This window comes from Arctopsyche grandis, chromosome 11 (genome assembly GCF_051622035.1).
Source record: "Arctopsyche grandis isolate Sample6627 chromosome 11, ASM5162203v2, whole genome shotgun sequence".
Taxonomy (NCBI): Eukaryota; Metazoa; Arthropoda; class Insecta; order Trichoptera; family Hydropsychidae; genus Arctopsyche; species Arctopsyche grandis.
In genome coordinates, this window is record NC_135365.1 from 16,495,818 (window position 1) to 16,514,159 (window position 18,342).

An 18,342-nucleotide genomic window follows, 5' to 3' on the forward strand; every position below is an offset into this window, starting at 1 on the left:
GCGCGCACATTAAACAAGGCTGTGTGACAAAAAGAGAGATAATTTCGACGCATGCCACTCATATATATTGTATATACATAGTACTGTTTACCATGCACCCTTTTTTTTTTTTGATCTTTCGATTTTCGATCTTTGCCTTCGGATATTTGGTTTTTCGACCGTTTCACATTTGGACCCATGTAATATATACTGAAAAATTTTCAGGGTTCTACCAATGCCAGCTGAAAATGGCATGGTGGAGAAAGGATCCGTCCGAGAGAGAAGTAGACGACTCTTACAAGAGCTCAGCAGTACTGATAATCCACTGTGGGCTGAGCATAAGTTGCGTCTGTACGAAGAGCAAGAGTTGACTATGAACGTGTTCGGCGAAAACAACGATGGATATCCACAGTCGCAAGACTTACCTCCGGTAAATTCGATATACAAATGTAAATGATATAGGCTTAATTCTCAATACTAGATATTTTATCAATACTTTGCATTGGAAATAATCACAGGTGGACAACACGTATGCAACGATACAAGGTAGCGGCGAAAGAGACTATGCGACTTTGAACGCTCCGAGGAGCTCGGGTCAGATTGGAAACGCCTCGTTGTCCAGCGACAGTCACATGGGGCCCAATAATATATCGTTCGAAGCGATGTTAGGCTTTCAGGGTAGTACGTTTCAGCCCGAGTTGCCGGCCACGCCCGAGCCGCCGCCTAGAAGTAATCATTTCCAAAATTAGGGATAGTGATGTTGATATGTGCCAATACAAAATAGATTTTATTTCATATATATGTATGTATTATTAAACACAACGAATCAAATGTATATTAATTATTAGTTTAATCCTGCTTGTTCATACGCTGTAATATGTATATTGAAGCGTCTTCGGTGATCCGACGGCGGGTATATTATGAGAGATTAAATAAGCTCACTTTGTTGTAATTGATGTAGTTAGTGATTGATGTTGGTCCATAGATGTAGAATAACCTAGATATGCCATTACATACAAATTTCGTTGGAGATCTTGTCGCCACTAACTGAGGGGTGCGGGGGGTTTAACTAGCGGGGAAGTGGTGAAAACAAAGGAAGGAACGCAGCGGTCGGCAGTGGTAAGCAACCAGTTTATGTACATATGTACATGCATTGAAGTTTTATTTTATTTATAACTTTATTTTATTGGACACTCCGCGTGACAGTAAACCAAACTAATAAAGCCATTTTAAGAAAAAAATATTTAGCTATACACACTATATTAAACTACAAATGTATGTTACTATAATAAAACCATCATTAACTATTACAATATTTAAACATTAGTAACTTCCACAAGGATCAATTTTAAAGCTGACACTTTAATATTTAGTTCATTGCTTGTAGTTTTAAACTTAATGTCGATTGCTGAATTTCCTTCAGTGTCAACAAAATATACCCGTGGCAAAGGTTGTCGACCGCTGTTCCATCAGTGTTTAGAACACTACATACATTGCGCCATATTTCATTAATGTTAAAATACTACTATAATTGAAGACATTATATATTAATTCTTACTTATGATATGAGATGCCATCCGCCTTTTTATGTTTTCTTGAGCAATTGTAACACAATTTCACTGAACACGTTGGCATTTTCGAAAAATGTTCCTACTTAGAAGCTAACTAGCTACTGAGAGAGAGTGTGCATCATCTGTACTTTTTTTTGTGTGTGCATGCTTCAACAGGGTGATCGGCTTAGAGCGTCAAGGCGTATCTATGGTATTCTATATCTATGTGTTGGTCATAATTAATTTGCCGCCTTGGGGCAGATTCCTAACAATGTTTGAATGAAATTTTAAATTGTTTTAGTTTTATACGCTATATAGACTGACCCCTATGATTTTATTATACGATATCGAAATCTATTTTGTGATATATACCTACATACATAATACTTGTCTCTGAAAATTCTTATGAAATGTTTTTGAAATTTTGGTGCTACCTTTGTTTAACTATTGATAAGCTCCTGGTTAAATTCCAATGTTGAATTCGTAAAACTTACATCGAATATTTAGTGACTGAAGAAGGACTGTTGTTACCATTTCATTATTATGCACAGAAAATGTGCGCCGAGTCGTTGTCTCTTAGCGGAGTGTGTTGTAAGCTTTGAGCGAAATAAATATATATAGTAAAGTTTATAATATGCTCTGTTGGGTAACATTTAATCGCATAAATATGTTAAATAGAGCTTCCTGTATATAAATATAATATATGCATACATATTTACATGAGTATATGCGCACTTTAATATATTTTAGATTAAATTGCTGTAAGCAAATTGTATAATTGCGCATTTACTGAAATTCTTAAAGCTAATATTTGTACATATAAAGTTGTATTATTTTGTATAATAGTTATTATTTTAAGTTTTTTTTTATTATTTATTGTAATCTTATTCGTACAATGTACGATTTTGACATCTGAACGTTTCACTTTTTTTTTTTTAATATCACAAGTTACGAATTTATTGTTTGGTAATCATGACATTAAGTCTCAAATGTTGATTGAAAATATAACAATATGTGTATTGATGATACGGGTTTTGTGATTTATGATATATTCAGTACTTTTTAAAAGAAATGATTTCACGCTCAAGCTCAGATTGTTTTGATTTATAATCTTTCCATTTTTACGGTCAACATTCATAATAATGCAAGTAATGAATAGTTTTGTGCATAAATATATGTAGGTACTAACTTTGTACAATTGTACTGTCATATAAAAAGAAACGAATAAATTTACTATCTCATATTTCGGTACATATGTATTTATGTTTAAATATTTTTTTGATGTTTGTTTTTCTTATTATGAAAATTTTATAGAATTAATTTTTAATACGAACTATTTTGTGATAATTTATTAAGAACACTATATTATAATGAGAAAGTATTGGATCTATAAAAATTAAACATTTGAAAATAAATACAATTTTTATTGATTTTTTTTATGTCTGCTAAAGAAAAAGAACAAAAAGAGTTTGATAAATGAGTTTGCTCCTGAATTACGTAAAGCATATACGAGCGTTTCTGCGAAGATTTTTTATTATTTCGTTAACAACACCGTGATTTTTTTTCTTTTGCTGCAGCTTTACTATATTTTTAGGGTAAGTTGGTGATTAATTTGTAAAGAAATACTTTCATTTATGTTTTAAATTGCTTGTGAGTCTTAAATAGATATTTTTTTAATCAAAAGCAATTCTTTTTAAAGAGAGAAATGCAAGTATTATAGCATTAATAAAAACTAGAATGTTTTATAAACATAAAATCGCGACAATAGAGGGTATAAGTTATACGGCTTTTTGCAAAATAAGGAAGCACTTTGGCGATTTAACTTTCTTCCAGATGTTAGACAAGCAAAATGATGACAAGATATGGGCAGAGTATTTCAAAGAGCATGAAAAATCGGTTGAGCTGATGAAAATTGTGTCTTTTATGTCCATTCCTGCAGTAATGCTTACCCAGAAAGAGTGTTTAGTCACATGAAGTGTGTGGACGAAGGCTAGGAATAACATGAATATCACCTTAGTAAAGGCGAAATTGCAAATAAGACCTCTTTTACTCTTATGTATATATTTTTTTGTATTCGAATAAAGGAACCAAAGTAATATTTTCCGCACGTAAAAACTATAAAATATGTTCCGAACGAATAAAAAAAATATATAAAAATTGAGTTTTGAGCCATTTGTCCCGGAATAGTCTCAGAAAAAGTTGGCAACCCTAACCATATCCCAATCAGTGTGTTTTCGCCCTAAAGGTCTGACCGCACTATACGACAACCCAACGATCCTTCACTTCACAACAGTACGCGACCAAATATTGTTTGTATAAAATTGTATGAGATATAGCGCACTGCACGACAGTCGCATGACGTAGAACGTCACCTTGCGTCAAAGTTGACTTTTCGACCAACTTTGATGAATGGTGTCGTTGAGTGGGGGGTTGCCTTGCGACAATTATTCTCCTTCTTCATATCGTGACTTTGAAATAGCATGTAGCCATAATCTTTTGGGTTTTCTCGATTGTTCTTCCTCGCATATCAAAGATACTATAATAGCGTCCGTTTCGTCCATTTTGCTCCGAGATATCGAACCAATGATCGACACAATCTGTCGTTCAAGTACGGTTTACCTAATATTGTCGCACACTGTTGTGAAGTGAAGGATCGCTCGGTTGTCTTATAGTGCGGTCAGACCTTAAAGGTCTGACCGCACTATACGGTCGTCGACTGCTGCAGCACGACAAAACACGGCAAAGTTGATACAAAAGGCAACTCTGTAGCGTGACGCGTAGTGCGTTATATCTCATACAATACAATTTCATACAAACAATATTTGGCCGCACGCTGCCGTTCGTGTCGCAGACGCATAGTGCGGTCAAACCTATAGACTGTCATAAAATAGAGGATTCGAAAGAAAATTCAAATTTAAAATCAATTAATATATTTTTCAAATAAATAATAAATTTCGGTAATAAATAGCACAATACACAATCTAATAATCAGTAAAAACAATCCAACATATTCAAATTTTAAATAAACACAGTCCAATTGCAAAAAAAAAATATCATACATACATATATTGCAATGTAATACAAAATAAATCTTAGCAGTAGCATATATCCATCACAAAACTTATCAAATATGCGTACATATCTTGTACAATATTGGAAAAAAAGTAAAACAAATATCAAAAAACTTTTATTTGTCACTAGGGAATATTCACCTCTATACGCTTAATACGAATCATAAATGGAAAACAATTTATTATTCGTTAAAAGAGAGTTTCTTATATACGTACGTAGTATTGAGGAGTTATTAATAATTCTTGAAAAAAAAAATAAAACAATACAATTCGTTACCAAGTAATATTAATTTACTTAGACGCTATGTAAATCTATCCAATATTTAATCGTTAATATATACACACTGGAGCTAATAAAATTAATACACAAACTTCAATAAAAATTATTAGGTCGTAAGCGATGCTATACATTGATGGTATATCAATTTGATGACTAGACATTAACCGTAGAATAATGCAGAACAGAAAATATAAAGACATGAATTGGAATGAGGCAAACGAAATATATATACATACGTATAGTACGAGTGCTATACTTTTATAGAAAATATAAATATATAAAAGAACCATTAACTCCTTCGAAACAGATCTATATGTTTCATGATTATTGATATTATATCTATTTAGTATAGATGCATAATATATTTCACTAGAGTATCATACTTATACACAGTAGCGGCTCGTGAAAATTCATAGTGGTAGGGCTGCAGAGATAAATCAGGCTGTAGTAGCTCGTTAACCAAACCGGTGATCGAATGAAAACAAAAATAGCATGCATATGTACTATATTGGGAGGTCTGCAGCCCGCAGCCTATGTAAACGACAAACATAGCATGCATTTGTACTGTACTGGGGGGGCTGCAGCCCATATGGACGAGCCGCCACTGCTTATACATAATATATAGCTGAAGAGCCGAGATAAATTGCACATACGCAAATTTGTACAGCACCCGGTCCATCGCATCAGCACAGATTATTAAGTAGCTTTCTTTATTTTATTTATCAAGTAATTGCCTATGCGATTGTCGGATGCTAGTCATTTAATTTCACAAAGGCTTGATCACATTTTAGAAATTTCGGCGTGCCTTTGTTTAGTATGCAATAAGTAATAGGCTCAATAGCATTTCAAAAGAATGATATTCGCCTTCATGAAACGAAAGAAGTATGTGCAACTTATTAAAGTTAACCAAATTTAACAATTTCAGTATAATATCAATAACAAACACAATTTTATTGAGAACACAAGCAGCGTAGCACCACTTCATAAGTTCGGTTTGCTTTAACGGTCATAGTGATAAATTAGTAATTCGTATGTGTGAAATAAAAGCAAATTAAAAATAGCATACTATCCACAACTATCAATAAAAATAAAAATAGGCCATTGGAAAATTAAAACGCCAAAAATAGTATCAAACGTTTACAATGCAAAAAATTGTATATTTTGTCAGTCTTATATTTTGGCTTTGTTTAATCGATTAGGCGTGTACATTGATTATTGGAACTGAAAATGCAATCAAATCACGCTTGTATTCGTTTCAATTATACCATTATTGCTATTCGTATATATAAAAATAATGGATGTGTAAAAAAAAATTCGTTGTGGAATGGAAAAAATTGCATAAATACAAAACAGAGTATAAAATGCAATATAAAATCGTACCAAAATTTAAATGAAAGAAAAAAATATATATAAAAAAATCAGCAGTGCTTGGCACGAGAACTACATCAATTTTGTGAGGGCACTATTCAATACTTTTAACAAATTTCAACACTTTACAATTTAAATACTTACAATCGAATCGATACAAATACTCAAACTGAGTAAAATCGAAAATAAATATAAAATACAATAGATTATTTAATTTTTTTTCAATAAATATACGAAGAGAGTGAATACCAATTGTAATTGTTTAGATTTCGCTTTTAAAATAAAATATAATAAATAATAAATATTTATATATGTATATATATTACACATTGTAAATAATGTCTACTTGTACTTTGAGAATAATCGTATTATTAATAATATGAAATACTTTTTACATGCCGGGGGGGGGGGGGGGGGGGACGAATACGTATCTAGTTTACTTCAAAATAATTATCATGATGAATTGTTTTAAAATTCATAATATACATAATATCATTCTATGTATATACACAGTATTTTCTCATTGTTATCAAAATAATTCCTTTGTTATTTTTAATTTAAACGTGTCATTTTGTGCATAAAAAAATGTCATAAATATCTTTTCGAGTATGTTTACATATGTATAAGGCTGCTTTGAATCATTGGTAGTCGACGAATGCGATTTAAATTTTTGATATGTACACTAAAATCGTTTTTATGAAATGGACGAACTATTTACAAAACATGAACGGTATATTTAATGAATATATTGCATTTATAGTTGGTGTATTAGTCTCACAAATACACGAGGATATTGTAATATTAAATATTTAAAAACTCTACCAGACAATTAACCCTTCGATTGCCGACTTCTGTTCTGTTGAAAGCCCGCTACGCTGAAAATTTCGCCAACACTTCCAACTAGAATTATTTAGAAATCCAATAGAAAGCAGGTATAAAAATTGTAACTAATCCAAACAAACCCTAGATAACTACCCCCGAGGATTTCGAGTTTTGTAAAGGTGTGTTTAGACTCTCTAATATATCTTGCAACAATGTAAAATAAACAAAATAAGTCTATTAACGAATGTATTTTTTCAAAACTAGTTCTTCATTGTCGTTAAAATGTAATGCTAACAATCTAAATGCCAAGCCACAATCTAAAATACTCAGCAGTTAGGGATTTCCATCGGGAAATTTTGCTATGGTTATAAATTTAGAAATTCCGGTGTAAACCAGTCTTTATAAACGTTGACAAATGAATGACACGGATTACACGGCTCATGTTCAATGCATTTTTTTTAAATGCTACCTGGAAAGGCTTAGCGGGTAGTATTCTTGTTTAATTTGTGCATGCTCAAAATACAATTGCCAAAATGGACTTATGGCAAAACGCCGATCGGCGTTGGTCAGCATTCAAAGGGTTAAGTAGAAAATTTTTCCTCTAACTAAACGAAAGAAAAACCTGATACGATGTAATATTTTCTACATTGTCTACTAAAATTTTGATTTATATATTACGTATGTAACATTAATTGTAGGAATTCAACGTTTAGCCAGCTCGTCAGTCTGACCCTGCAGTTGCTTTGATTAAACTTGGAAGTAGTCTGCAACGGGCGTATTCTCCGGTGGATAGCTAAGAGTGGATCCGTTCGCTCTATTATCATTTTTATCATCACTGTGCTTGTCATGTTTCAGTATAGACTTAACTTTCTCGTAACTCGTCGAAGATCCGCTCCTTTGAAAGTTCGGACCGTCTGAGCCGGCATTGGTGCTGGTTTTCACCTTCTCATAAGGTGGATCTTTAGCAGCTCCGTCGAAGAACTTTACACTCTCGTAATTGGGATCTTTCGGGCCGACCGATTCGTAGTTAGGATCGGACTCGCTGCCGGTATTATAAGGATTTTCATGAGGCATCGATTCATAGTTCGGCTCCGACCCGAAGTTTTCGTTATTGTTACTCCAATTGTGGTCGGGAACTTTAGGCTTTTTATTAATGACGGAATATCCCGGTATGTTGTTTTGGGATTTATTATTCCTGATAGAGGCGTAAGGTGGTGTGGCGTTTCTAGACCGCAATACTTCGTAATTCGGGTCTGGATCGGAGGTGTACCTTTCTGATCGGCGGATGTGTTCATATCCCGGATCGTTGCTGATCAAGCTGTCTGGTCCGCTGGGAACGCTTTCGTATCCTGGCTCGTTGATGGGACTTGCACCTCGTCCATCGTGGAGAGTTATTCGATGTAAAATATCAACGGAATTGTGCGAATGTTGCATCAGCCCACCGGAAACGGTCGGGATAACTTTGTGTTTCTGATTTTTGCTCGATTCTTTAACAGTCTCGTATCCGGGGTCGACTTTTTCAGCTTTGATCGGATTGGCTGTCTTTGTGACGGTTTCGTAACCGTGGCTTTTATTTCTTATCCTGTCTATGGTCTCGTATCCAGGATCGTCCTTATTCAACTTTTGAACGTTAAGGATTTTAGTATCTTGCAATGTTGCTGAAGTCGTCGGACTAGAACCGGAAAGCCTTTTTGCATCGATCGGCTTTGATAACTTATCTTCATCATTTTGACTGCTCTTTTTCCGACTGGAGTTTGAGGCGTGTTCTCTCGTCAGAGGAGCATCATCGAAATTGGAAAGTCGAGAGGAAGGCTGAGAGCGATGATCAGGTGTAGAATGACTGCTCAATTTAGTCTTCTTCATAACTTTCGCATACATTTCTTCAACGTTCTTTATAGGACTGCCAGTGACGTTGGGCTGGCTGACAGTCAGACTTTTGCGTGGTACTTCTTGATCAATGGCTGCGTAAATGTCATTGGTTCCATCGATAGTGTTGTAAATGGCATCGCCTGTCTTTTCGGCAGGTTTATCAAATGAAAAGTTCAACTCTCTAGCAACGAGCGGTCTAACGAGATCGCCCGAACTGAATCTATGCTTATCTACGGGATAATTGCACCCGTAAAAATCAGACGAACTGACGCAACTGTTATTTCGTTGATGTTTTTCATTGAGACTCCGTCGCAATTTATCATTATCGTGAAGGTTTCCTGAAAGTAAACAAAAAATTCGATCATCCATTAAATCAATCAACAGTAAAAAAAAAATCGCTTGTCTTGATTAGAATGTACAGATTTAAATTGAAACATAATACAATCCATCAAAACCGGATTATACTATTATATTGAATTACTGATACGTATTAATTTAATAATTAGTTTCATATTAAATGTATACATTATTAATAATCTCACTTGATAATTTAAAACTTTTTTAAGCACAAAAACATAGATAATGAAATACATTAGGCAATATGTATGTACTTGAAACGTTTATAATAAACATGCAAGTATGATAAGGCTTTAATGTATTGCATCGGATGTGTATAATCACAGATAAGTACTAATACGCCAATGAGTATTACAATAAAAAAAAAAAAAATATATATATATATATATATATATATATATATATATATATATATATATATATATTTCAGACATAAAAACCATGCAAAAAACATTTTAAAAATAAAAATGAGTCATTAATCACACAATTAAATACGGCATTCGTTTCACTAAAGCGATCAATGAATCAATCAAAACTAATGATTTATGAGAAAAACGTGTGCTATAACATTTCAATCATCAAAAATTATTTATAACATAAGAACACGACAAACTACACCTCAATGCAGCGAAATTGTCCAATTAAGCATTAACAAAATTTATATTAAATAAAATTTATACCAGTGCTAGATATTTTATGGTGTTTACTGCTTTTATTGTGATTAACAGGGCTCTCTTGACTCTTCCGATGAGGCACCGGCACAACCGCTAGTACATCAGATGTCGAAGGTTGCGGCGGCGGAGGCAGAGGTGAATTCGCCTGTCGCTTTTCCGGCTTCGGAGATCCTAACGTACCTACCGATCCTGTGCAACTAGAATTAGACGCTACAAAAAGATAAACAACATGGTTATATAGACGTAAAAACCGAACAATCGATGTAGAAATGAAACTCAATGAAGAACATGCATTAATTAACGCACTCACTCACCTTGACGTGTATGTTTTTGATAGGTAGAAGCCGCAGGTGCTTCAGCACTTATTCGTCTGAAAAAAAGAGCTGTTGTATTGACTATTTACATCATTTATAACTGGCTTGGATTATGATTATTACCTAGGATTTACTTCGACTGTTTCCGTCGATGGAACAGTGGTAGTTGCATTGAACACGGTGGTGTTAGTTTGTACATTTGTACTTCTCGTATTTGCGACGGTGGTGGTCGTTGCAACAATTGGAACGGGTTGAACGGGAGGAGGCTGTATTTGAGCGTAAGTTTCTGATCCACTCGTATAGACAGGATTGGACGGTTCTTCGATAGCGGCATACATCTCATCTATAATAGTAAAATTTGCTATAAATGGAATGAACACTTCCTTTTCCCATTAATCCATCCCAAATTGCTTTAGTGGTCGTCGCACAGCGTTTTCAATTTATATTTTGTGTATAATCATTACGTGTAATGATGGTATTTGGTATTTATGTACAAAAGTTTGACCATAGGTGTCACCTTGGGCAACCTGTAGAGGTACCTATGGTCGAGGTTAATATTATATACTAGTGTTGTACCCGATGATATATCATGGCATGGTGTTGGCATATTAATTTATTAACTAAAAAAAATTAAAAGAAATGTGTCGTCACGCAGTCGAATTTTTTTCAAATACCTTTTAAATATATTTATATTTATATTTAATTGTTTAATACGAAAACAATATTAAACACTAATAGAAAAATTAATTAATTAAATAAATTTTCAATAGATGGTGATAAATTCTCTGTCAAGCGGAAACATTAGTAGCGATCAGTATATATAGAAGTTTTTTTATTTTGTTATTGTATTTAGCTATGACTTACATATGTATATCGAATCGAAACGAGTATTATAGTACTGCGAGCATTATCTCAGACACACAGACGGGATAGCGATATTATATATAAAATGATGGATAAATAAATAAAGAAATTAATATATGGATACTTTTTTGTTGTCAATATGATGAAAAAATATTGAAATATGCTTCTGTTTTTAAAAAATAAATAAATTGCCGATTTTCTATATATGTAAAGTGATTTGCAAAAACTTCATACAAGTTACATTGCATATAAGCTGATCTGTGATGTAAGATGTAGACGAATTTCTCATTGACTCCTTACATACATATGTACGTAGTGTCAACTAATGGTTTAATCCGAGATGAGGATTAGGCTTCGGATGGGATCAAAATATAAGTATTCTAGATGCCAAATCTCTATTTCGGTATCTATATTTTGTCACACATGACACTTATATTAATTTCTCATAAAAATTGAATCTAAAATCGATTTGACTTCCAAAAGACATAATCAGTTGTACGAATTGACGTATAATATGTATGTATACCTGAATCATCGGAAACTGTTGCATAATGTGGCTGAGATATTGCAGCTGTCGTTGTATTTGTGCGTATGGAACTAAGCGGTTCTCGAACGCTTATGCTAGTATAACCCTCTATAATATAAAAAAAAAATAGAAATTAATATCAAAACCGTATATTCATATGTCCATGATCCAAAATTAATATATGTACATATGATATAATACTGACTTGCTGAATCCACAGAATCTCCGCTGAAATGATTAGGCTGTTGTACTGGAGGCTCTTCAAGAGCGTTAATAACTGGAGCGATTGAAACAACAGGAGGGGTCATATAAGGTAAATCACGACTTGAAGACACTTGACCACTGATAGCATTGCTTGCTGTTATTACGGGACCTTCTATAATGAAAATAAATTGATTTAATTCAATGAAAAATTTGGTATGAATAAAATTATGTATATATGTATGTACTATACTAGTGCGAACCTGTACTAGATTGACTCTCGTCAGATAGATTAGATAGTAATGGTAAAGTTGCACTTGCATTTCTGACGACAGTTTCATTTTCAACGGTGGTCTCTTCAGTTCTGTAAAATGCAAAGCTTAGTGACGAACATATCGACGCATTGAAATATCAATAATTAAATAGCTGGTGTCGAACCCGTGATTGCCGTCTCGTAATTTAGCATATGCGTGTTCGTAAGCATGATCAGACCTCCTCGTCGTGTTTGGTGAACTTTGTTCAGATACTCCTAAAGTGAAAAGTGATAAGTAATATAAATGAAAAATAATGCGAGACAATTAGTGAGTGTTGCGTTTTTTTGTTTGATGTATCATCAAAAAAAAAAATTGTACGTTTGTATATCATAGATCAGATCAGATATTCACTGAAATGCAGGAGCTACGCGTTTGAAGTGGCCGCAACTTTGGAAAAAGATAAAATCAACAATAATTTTGATTACGAGAATTGATATTGATTTAATATCTAAAAGACAATATGTACATGCATCTAATATCGCCGCATTTGAAGATGTTCAAGTGAATACATGCAAACAATTATTGTGAATGTAATAAATCACTAATAAAAAAATAAATAAACGAAGCTTCATTACAGGGAAATATGGTGAAATCTAAATTTTCTATACATTTTTTTTTTAATCAATAAAAACTCTTTAACCAAAAATAGTCACAAATTGAATCTAAAAGGTAAAGGTTAAAGAGTTTTTATTCAATCGTTGCAATCTTACTTTGAACGGTTGCATAAAGGTCAGAGGCGGTATCTCCACTATCCTGTCTGCATGGCACTGATGGGGGTATTTCTGGAAGACTTCGTTGACTGTTCTGGCCGGAAACTCTAAAATTTTATTGTAATTATAAATTGATTAGAAACAGGCCTTTGTACGAATCTAAGAAACATTACCATAAAGTTTTGGCTATAAATAAAATTAATATTAACTCACTATGGGCCACAAATTCATACGCTGTGTTCATTTAGTTTGTATTTATACGGGCATCAACTGTACACACTTACACTAACACATATGAATTATACATAAATGATCTCTAGGTGTCGCAATCAGTTTCAGTAAAGTGACAGTATAGTTATGATAAAACATCCTTATGCGGCTCTTCAACGAAACCAAGATCCATTTTAAGAGATTCTCTCTGCAATAAGGTAATACTGGCCTCCACTGGAACACATGTATGTGTTTGAATGTGTGTATACTCGAAGCTCGGATGCGCCCATATAACCAAAAAGTACCATTTATATGTACTTTCTTTTTCAAGGACTTTGTCGATAATATTCCGAAATAATAAAAGTGTTACGTACACCGCCGAGTAAGTGCAATCGGATTAGGCTGAGTAGCATCCCAGAGACTGTGTGACCATTATAATTGGTTTCGAGGATTATCTCCAGGCTTAAGTACAAGTCGGCTAACAATGAGATACCCCCAAATGCACTTAGCGGGGGTAGCGGTAACTCGGTCGCATTGCGGTAGAGTTCTCAGAACCCACAGCGGTAGCGTGGGACTGACTTCCGTGGCACATCTAGTACGTGACCATAACAATAGGTAAACAAATCGGACGTCGAAGATGCCCTGAGAGACCTATCCGTTATAAGGCGGTACTTAGGCGATATCAAGACATTCTGGACGGAACACTGCCAGTGCGTGTATCTCCTTAATCACCAATAAATGCTGTGACACGACTTTGGCCTTTTACTAGGATCCTCCACCCACCCCTACGCAACAATAGTATTCAAATACGATAACAAATCAGATATCGAAATTCACTGGTTTTTCTCTCTCGTTCAACATGAATTGTATGAATTGAATATGAAAAGAAAGCTGAATTCTGATTTCAATTTAATTGATAGAAAAGTTTAGGAGTTATGTTTAATTTACAGAACCCACAATTTTACCGTTAGTTTGAAAAACAAAAGCAGACTTTCATAGTTTTCGGAAAATTCAAGCAGTCCATAATGAGTTAACACATCTTTATGAAATAAAAATTTATACAGTATTATATATGTACCTATTACTAATAATTTATACTGTCATAAAAACTATAAAGATACAGTAGATAAAGTGAATAAATATATATTCAGTAGTCATATAACGATGATCTGACATGTCAGATAATCCACACATACATATATACATATGTATATTGTTCAAGTATGTAATCATATCTGAATATCTGAAATTACCATTTTGTAATGTGGAAATAGGCAGAAGTAATAAAGCAATAATAAAACAGAATTGTTTAAGACAGTACATAAATAGTTGACCGATTTCCATTGTATTTGAGAATTATTGAACTATATAGAATAGCAATAATACTAGTGTCATAGAATAACGCTTACTAACGATAATAATAGCTACCAAGTTGACCCGGAGACTTACAGTCTATTTGCAGTATTGCGTCAAGGTTATGGAAAAAAATGTGTGAAACGAAACAATTGTCGATCACAAAGCAAACATACAATACAATGAGTTAGAAAACAGAATCGGCCGATGTTATATTGGTGTCATCGTACAAATAACGATACTGTAATACACAAAAGATGGTACCTTTTGCCAGAAACAGGAGTGACTTGTGTTGGGGGCTGGATTTCTTCTTCGCAGTGTATCTTCACTACGCCAGCCGTGCCGATCAACTCACTTCTATTATAGGTGAAAAGCAATTGATGATTATCACAATGAAAGCAGTAACATAAATTTCGTATGAATGGATAATTACTTGTGTGAGTCTTTACGGCAACCGCATACACAAGCGGCAAGTACTGCCACTAGTGCGATGCATACGGCTACAGCTAGGGTGATCTCCAACGCCCCCAACATGCTCAATTCCTCAAAGGCACCCACTTTGCCGATGTACAGTCCTCGCTTCGTTTCCTACATCTTTGATCTGAAAAAATAGTAACGAATTAAGAGCTGAATGAGCGACGGGTGACACATACACACATCCAAGGAAGACACACACACACACATACATTCATTCATAATTTTACGATTAATACATGCACGCGCGTGCCTATAAATCACCTTACATTATATTTATATATAACATATAACTTTATTTTAATTCGTGTATCAATTCCTTTCCGAAACCACCCGTTGAAATTAACGGACACAACATTAGTGTATTATAAAAGCAGTATGTTGTCGGTGGTGTAGGAATACATTGTATCTGCATTGTACCAGCTGCACACAGATGAGTGATCTCTGGACACACGACCCTGCAAAAAAAAGTAAAATCACGCAGCCGCACAACAAACGACCCGTAGACAGTGACCCCATCTCACAGCTCCAGACAATGACATCAGCCAGAGAAATGTAATATTAATAGAAGTGGCTTTAGGTGTTATATTGTTGTCAAGTGACAGTTGTCCACGGACAGATCTAAATAGTTTTAGAATCAGTCGTATTTGATGCTTGGTGCTCGACGTATGTCCGATAAAAACTTCTCTGTTTGTTTATATTACTCACAAGATGGGCAAGCATCGGTAAAAATTGCACAATACATTCAAAAACACACATTAAACAACATGGGATACGTTTTTATAAGTAAATTGACCCGATTGTATTCCGTGCGATGTAGCGTATTTATAGAGACGTACCGTGTAAAATTGACAACAATTATTTATTCGTAAGGGCCCCTCTATTCTTATTACATCTCTCTGACATCAGCACACATTCATGTATCGAACTTAAGTATATAAACCAGCGCGCCAGTGAGCCTCTGGAGTTCAGCCAGCTCACTCCTTCGAAGACAAGCAACTAGCTCCTTCGTCGTATATAAAATAATACATACGTGTATACTGAACAATAAAGAAACTTCTTCTAAACACAAACGTGTTACCATAGGCTGGGACACTGGTCAACAGACCTCCCTGTACAGATTGGTAAAAAAATCCCTATAAAAACATAAACTATAATTTTTAATCTGGCCTGGCCTTTAATTTGGAAACCCCTGCAAGTTTGTCGAAATTGCGATTTTTTTTAATCTACATATAGTATAATCAATCAGTTTTATTGATAAATTATGCATTCGAAATCGAAAATTTGATTGTATACTAACTAGAATATTTTTAATACTAAGAATTGAAAAACGCAATTACGATAAGCAATTAGTATGCGTTATAAATACACATTACATATCAGAGAATATATAACATTTTTGATATGTTAAATACAGTTAATTCACATGTAAAAAGATAGCACAATACAAAGATAAGTGACAAATGTCGTAGGAAGTGGTGAAAGTGTGATTGTGTAATTTTATTGCAAACGTATAAAGATATGTATGACATAAAATAGCGCATATCGTCAATGAAATGGTGTGAACATTAAAGAAATAGGACAATATTATAAATATTGACAAGAAAAATAATGTCTAAAATAGATCGGTAGCTATTAGAATAGACTTGAAACTAAAATGTAAATAATTTCAATACGAGTATATAATTTAGACTAACGTTGACAATACGTAATTTACAACTCGCATAAAACTAATCCAAATAATCCACACAAACTTATCTATTTCGCAACGTCAAACGAATCCGTAAATAATAGGCATATTAAGATTGTAAAAACTAGGCGCAAAAGTAAAATCGACGATGGCAATAAAGTGCTAATTTATTTTTACACTCATGACCTCAAATTGAGGAAATGTCAATTCGAACAACAATGAGACGACAAACGCAGCCAAAAGTTTGAGGAAAGGATTTATAAATATATTTTTACTTTCAATGTGAAATTCTCGACGGCTCTTTGGCGAGGAGTATGAGTGTGTTGCGTAGATGGTAGTATACGTGTGTGAAATATGTAAATTTGTTGGAGTCTCACTGTGCGATGTGAGGGTGATGTCGCGCAGCCGCAGACCAGCTCGGCGGACGATCGGACGATCGGACGAGTGTAGGGAGTGGAGTGGAGAAGACGTGAGAGAAAGCAGAGTCGCGAAATGTCCCCAGTAGCCAAAGTGACAGGCGACGTTTGCGGTGCCGCAGCTGTCATCCGACGGTCACGCCTCTTACCACGCTCGCCAACCTACTTACTTGCACTATACACTACCAATTTTGCCTGATTTGTTTTTAATTTACCGAGTGCAGTCAACTCTCTCATATCGCGCTGGAAAGGGCGTAAGAAATGTAAGGCAAAAGAATAAAAATAAAATAAAATAAGTGAAATGATAAGAAGTTTATTTTATTTTATTATACATATTATTATTCCAAAGCGATGAATGTGCTAAACAGATTAAGAATGGTAAAAAGTACATGGAAATACAAGTAAAAATACATAAATGGAAGAAAAGAAATAGAGAAAAATAAATAAAAATGACATAAAAATTCTTAACTGATCAACTCAACCATTCTAATTGGTCGCGACTTCCGTAACTTAGGAAGTGGTGCAGAAAATGACGAGACTTGTGACAAATGTCAAGGGCACCATCCAAGTTATATTCCGTATCATTTTTTTTTATTCGAGTTCCCATATTTCTTATTTTTCATTTTCTCAGATTGAGCACGACTTCCGTAACTTAGGAAGTGGTGCAGAAAATGACGAGACATGTGACATATGTCAATGACACCATCCAAGTTATATTCCGTATCATTTTTTTTATTCAAGTTCCCATATTTCTTATTTTTCATTTTCTCAGATTGAGCGCGTTATAAAAGGGTCGACTGGGTGATCTGAGGTGCTGCTATCCTCCCAGCAGTAGCTTTAAAAAATCACAAGCGTGCTGTATACGACAAGTCTTTAAAAAAAGACAAACTTGCTAATTGTAACGCTACGTCTTCCTCACCGTCCCTTCACTTGGCAGCAATGCCAAAGGTTAGGTTGGTATCCTGTTACCCCCACTCCCCGGACGTAGCTTCCGGGCGTGCGTGCACAGAAATGCTTACTTCATAAATAGCTCAGATCTCCTATCCCAGGCACCTCTCTTGTCAGCAGACCTTCGAGAAACACCGTCGTATGTCTCCCTGCATCCCGAGAGCCGATAGGTCCACGTGCGGTTGAGCCGAGTAATAACTGTACAGTTCCTGGAGCTCCCGCCCTATTATATACGCCGCTGTTTACGGAACAGCCAGAAGCCGTCTACGTAGGGGAAGTACCTCGTGACCGGGGCTTCAGGTTTTCTTCCGCCAGCTGGCTGCGATTCGATAACGAGCATAGAACCAAGAGA

The 18,342-nt window shown here is 34.6% G+C and overlaps 2 protein-coding genes across 3 annotated transcripts in view; one reads left to right on the plus strand and one right to left on the minus strand.

Moving 5' to 3' along the window:
• The window catches only part of Cad87A (cadherin 87A), a 30,158-nt gene extending 28,967 nt beyond the window's left edge, over positions 1–1,191 (plus strand). The window contains exons 35-36 of the mRNA XM_077441817.1: positions 205–409; positions 498–1,191. Of these exons, the coding sequence (XP_077297943.1) occupies positions 205–409; positions 498–728 (436 nt within the window). The 3' untranslated portion in view covers positions 729–1,191. The remainder of the gene's footprint in view (positions 1–204; positions 410–497) is intronic.
• Positions 1,192–7,302: 6,111 nt separating this feature from the next.
• On the minus strand, positions 7,303–17,221 carry LOC143918824 (uncharacterized). Of its 2 annotated transcripts, XM_077440894.1 has the most exons (12): positions 17,004–17,221; positions 14,896–15,063; positions 14,727–14,819; positions 12,900–13,006; positions 12,314–12,404; positions 12,139–12,239; positions 11,880–12,050; positions 11,675–11,782; positions 10,408–10,627; positions 10,285–10,340; positions 9,977–10,180; positions 7,303–9,277 (listed from the first exon to the last, which is right to left on the minus strand). In XM_077440894.1, the coding sequence occupies exons 2-12, from the start codon at positions 14,994–14,996 to the stop codon at positions 7,818–7,820; spliced, it is 2,712 nt and encodes a 903-aa protein (XP_077297020.1). In that variant the 5' UTR covers positions 14,997–15,063; positions 17,004–17,221; the 3' UTR covers positions 7,303–7,817. The 2 variants fall into 2 exon arrangements, with proteins under 2 accessions (XP_077297020.1, XP_077297021.1); XM_077440895.1 differs by lacking the exon at positions 14,727–14,819 and having other exon boundaries at positions 7,326–9,277; positions 17,004–17,172.
• Between the last annotated feature and the right edge of the window lie 1,121 nt (positions 17,222–18,342).

What these genes read in the sequence shown, in the direction of transcription:
- LOC143918824 (XM_077440894.1), bottom strand. Translation starts at nt 14,996, where the DNA reads ATGTTGGGGGCGTTGGAGATCACCCTAGCTGTAGCCGTATGCATCGCA. An exon ending in TGCCGTAAAGACTCACACAA is followed by an intron (nt 14,820 to 14,895) that starts GTAATTATCCAT and finishes CACCTATAATAG; the next exon opens with AAGTGAGTTGATCGGCACGG. An exon ending in ACTCCTGTTTCTGGCAAAAG is followed by an intron (nt 13,007 to 14,726) that starts GTACCATCTTTT and finishes ATAAAATTTTAG; the next exon opens with AGTTTCCGGCCAGAACAGTC.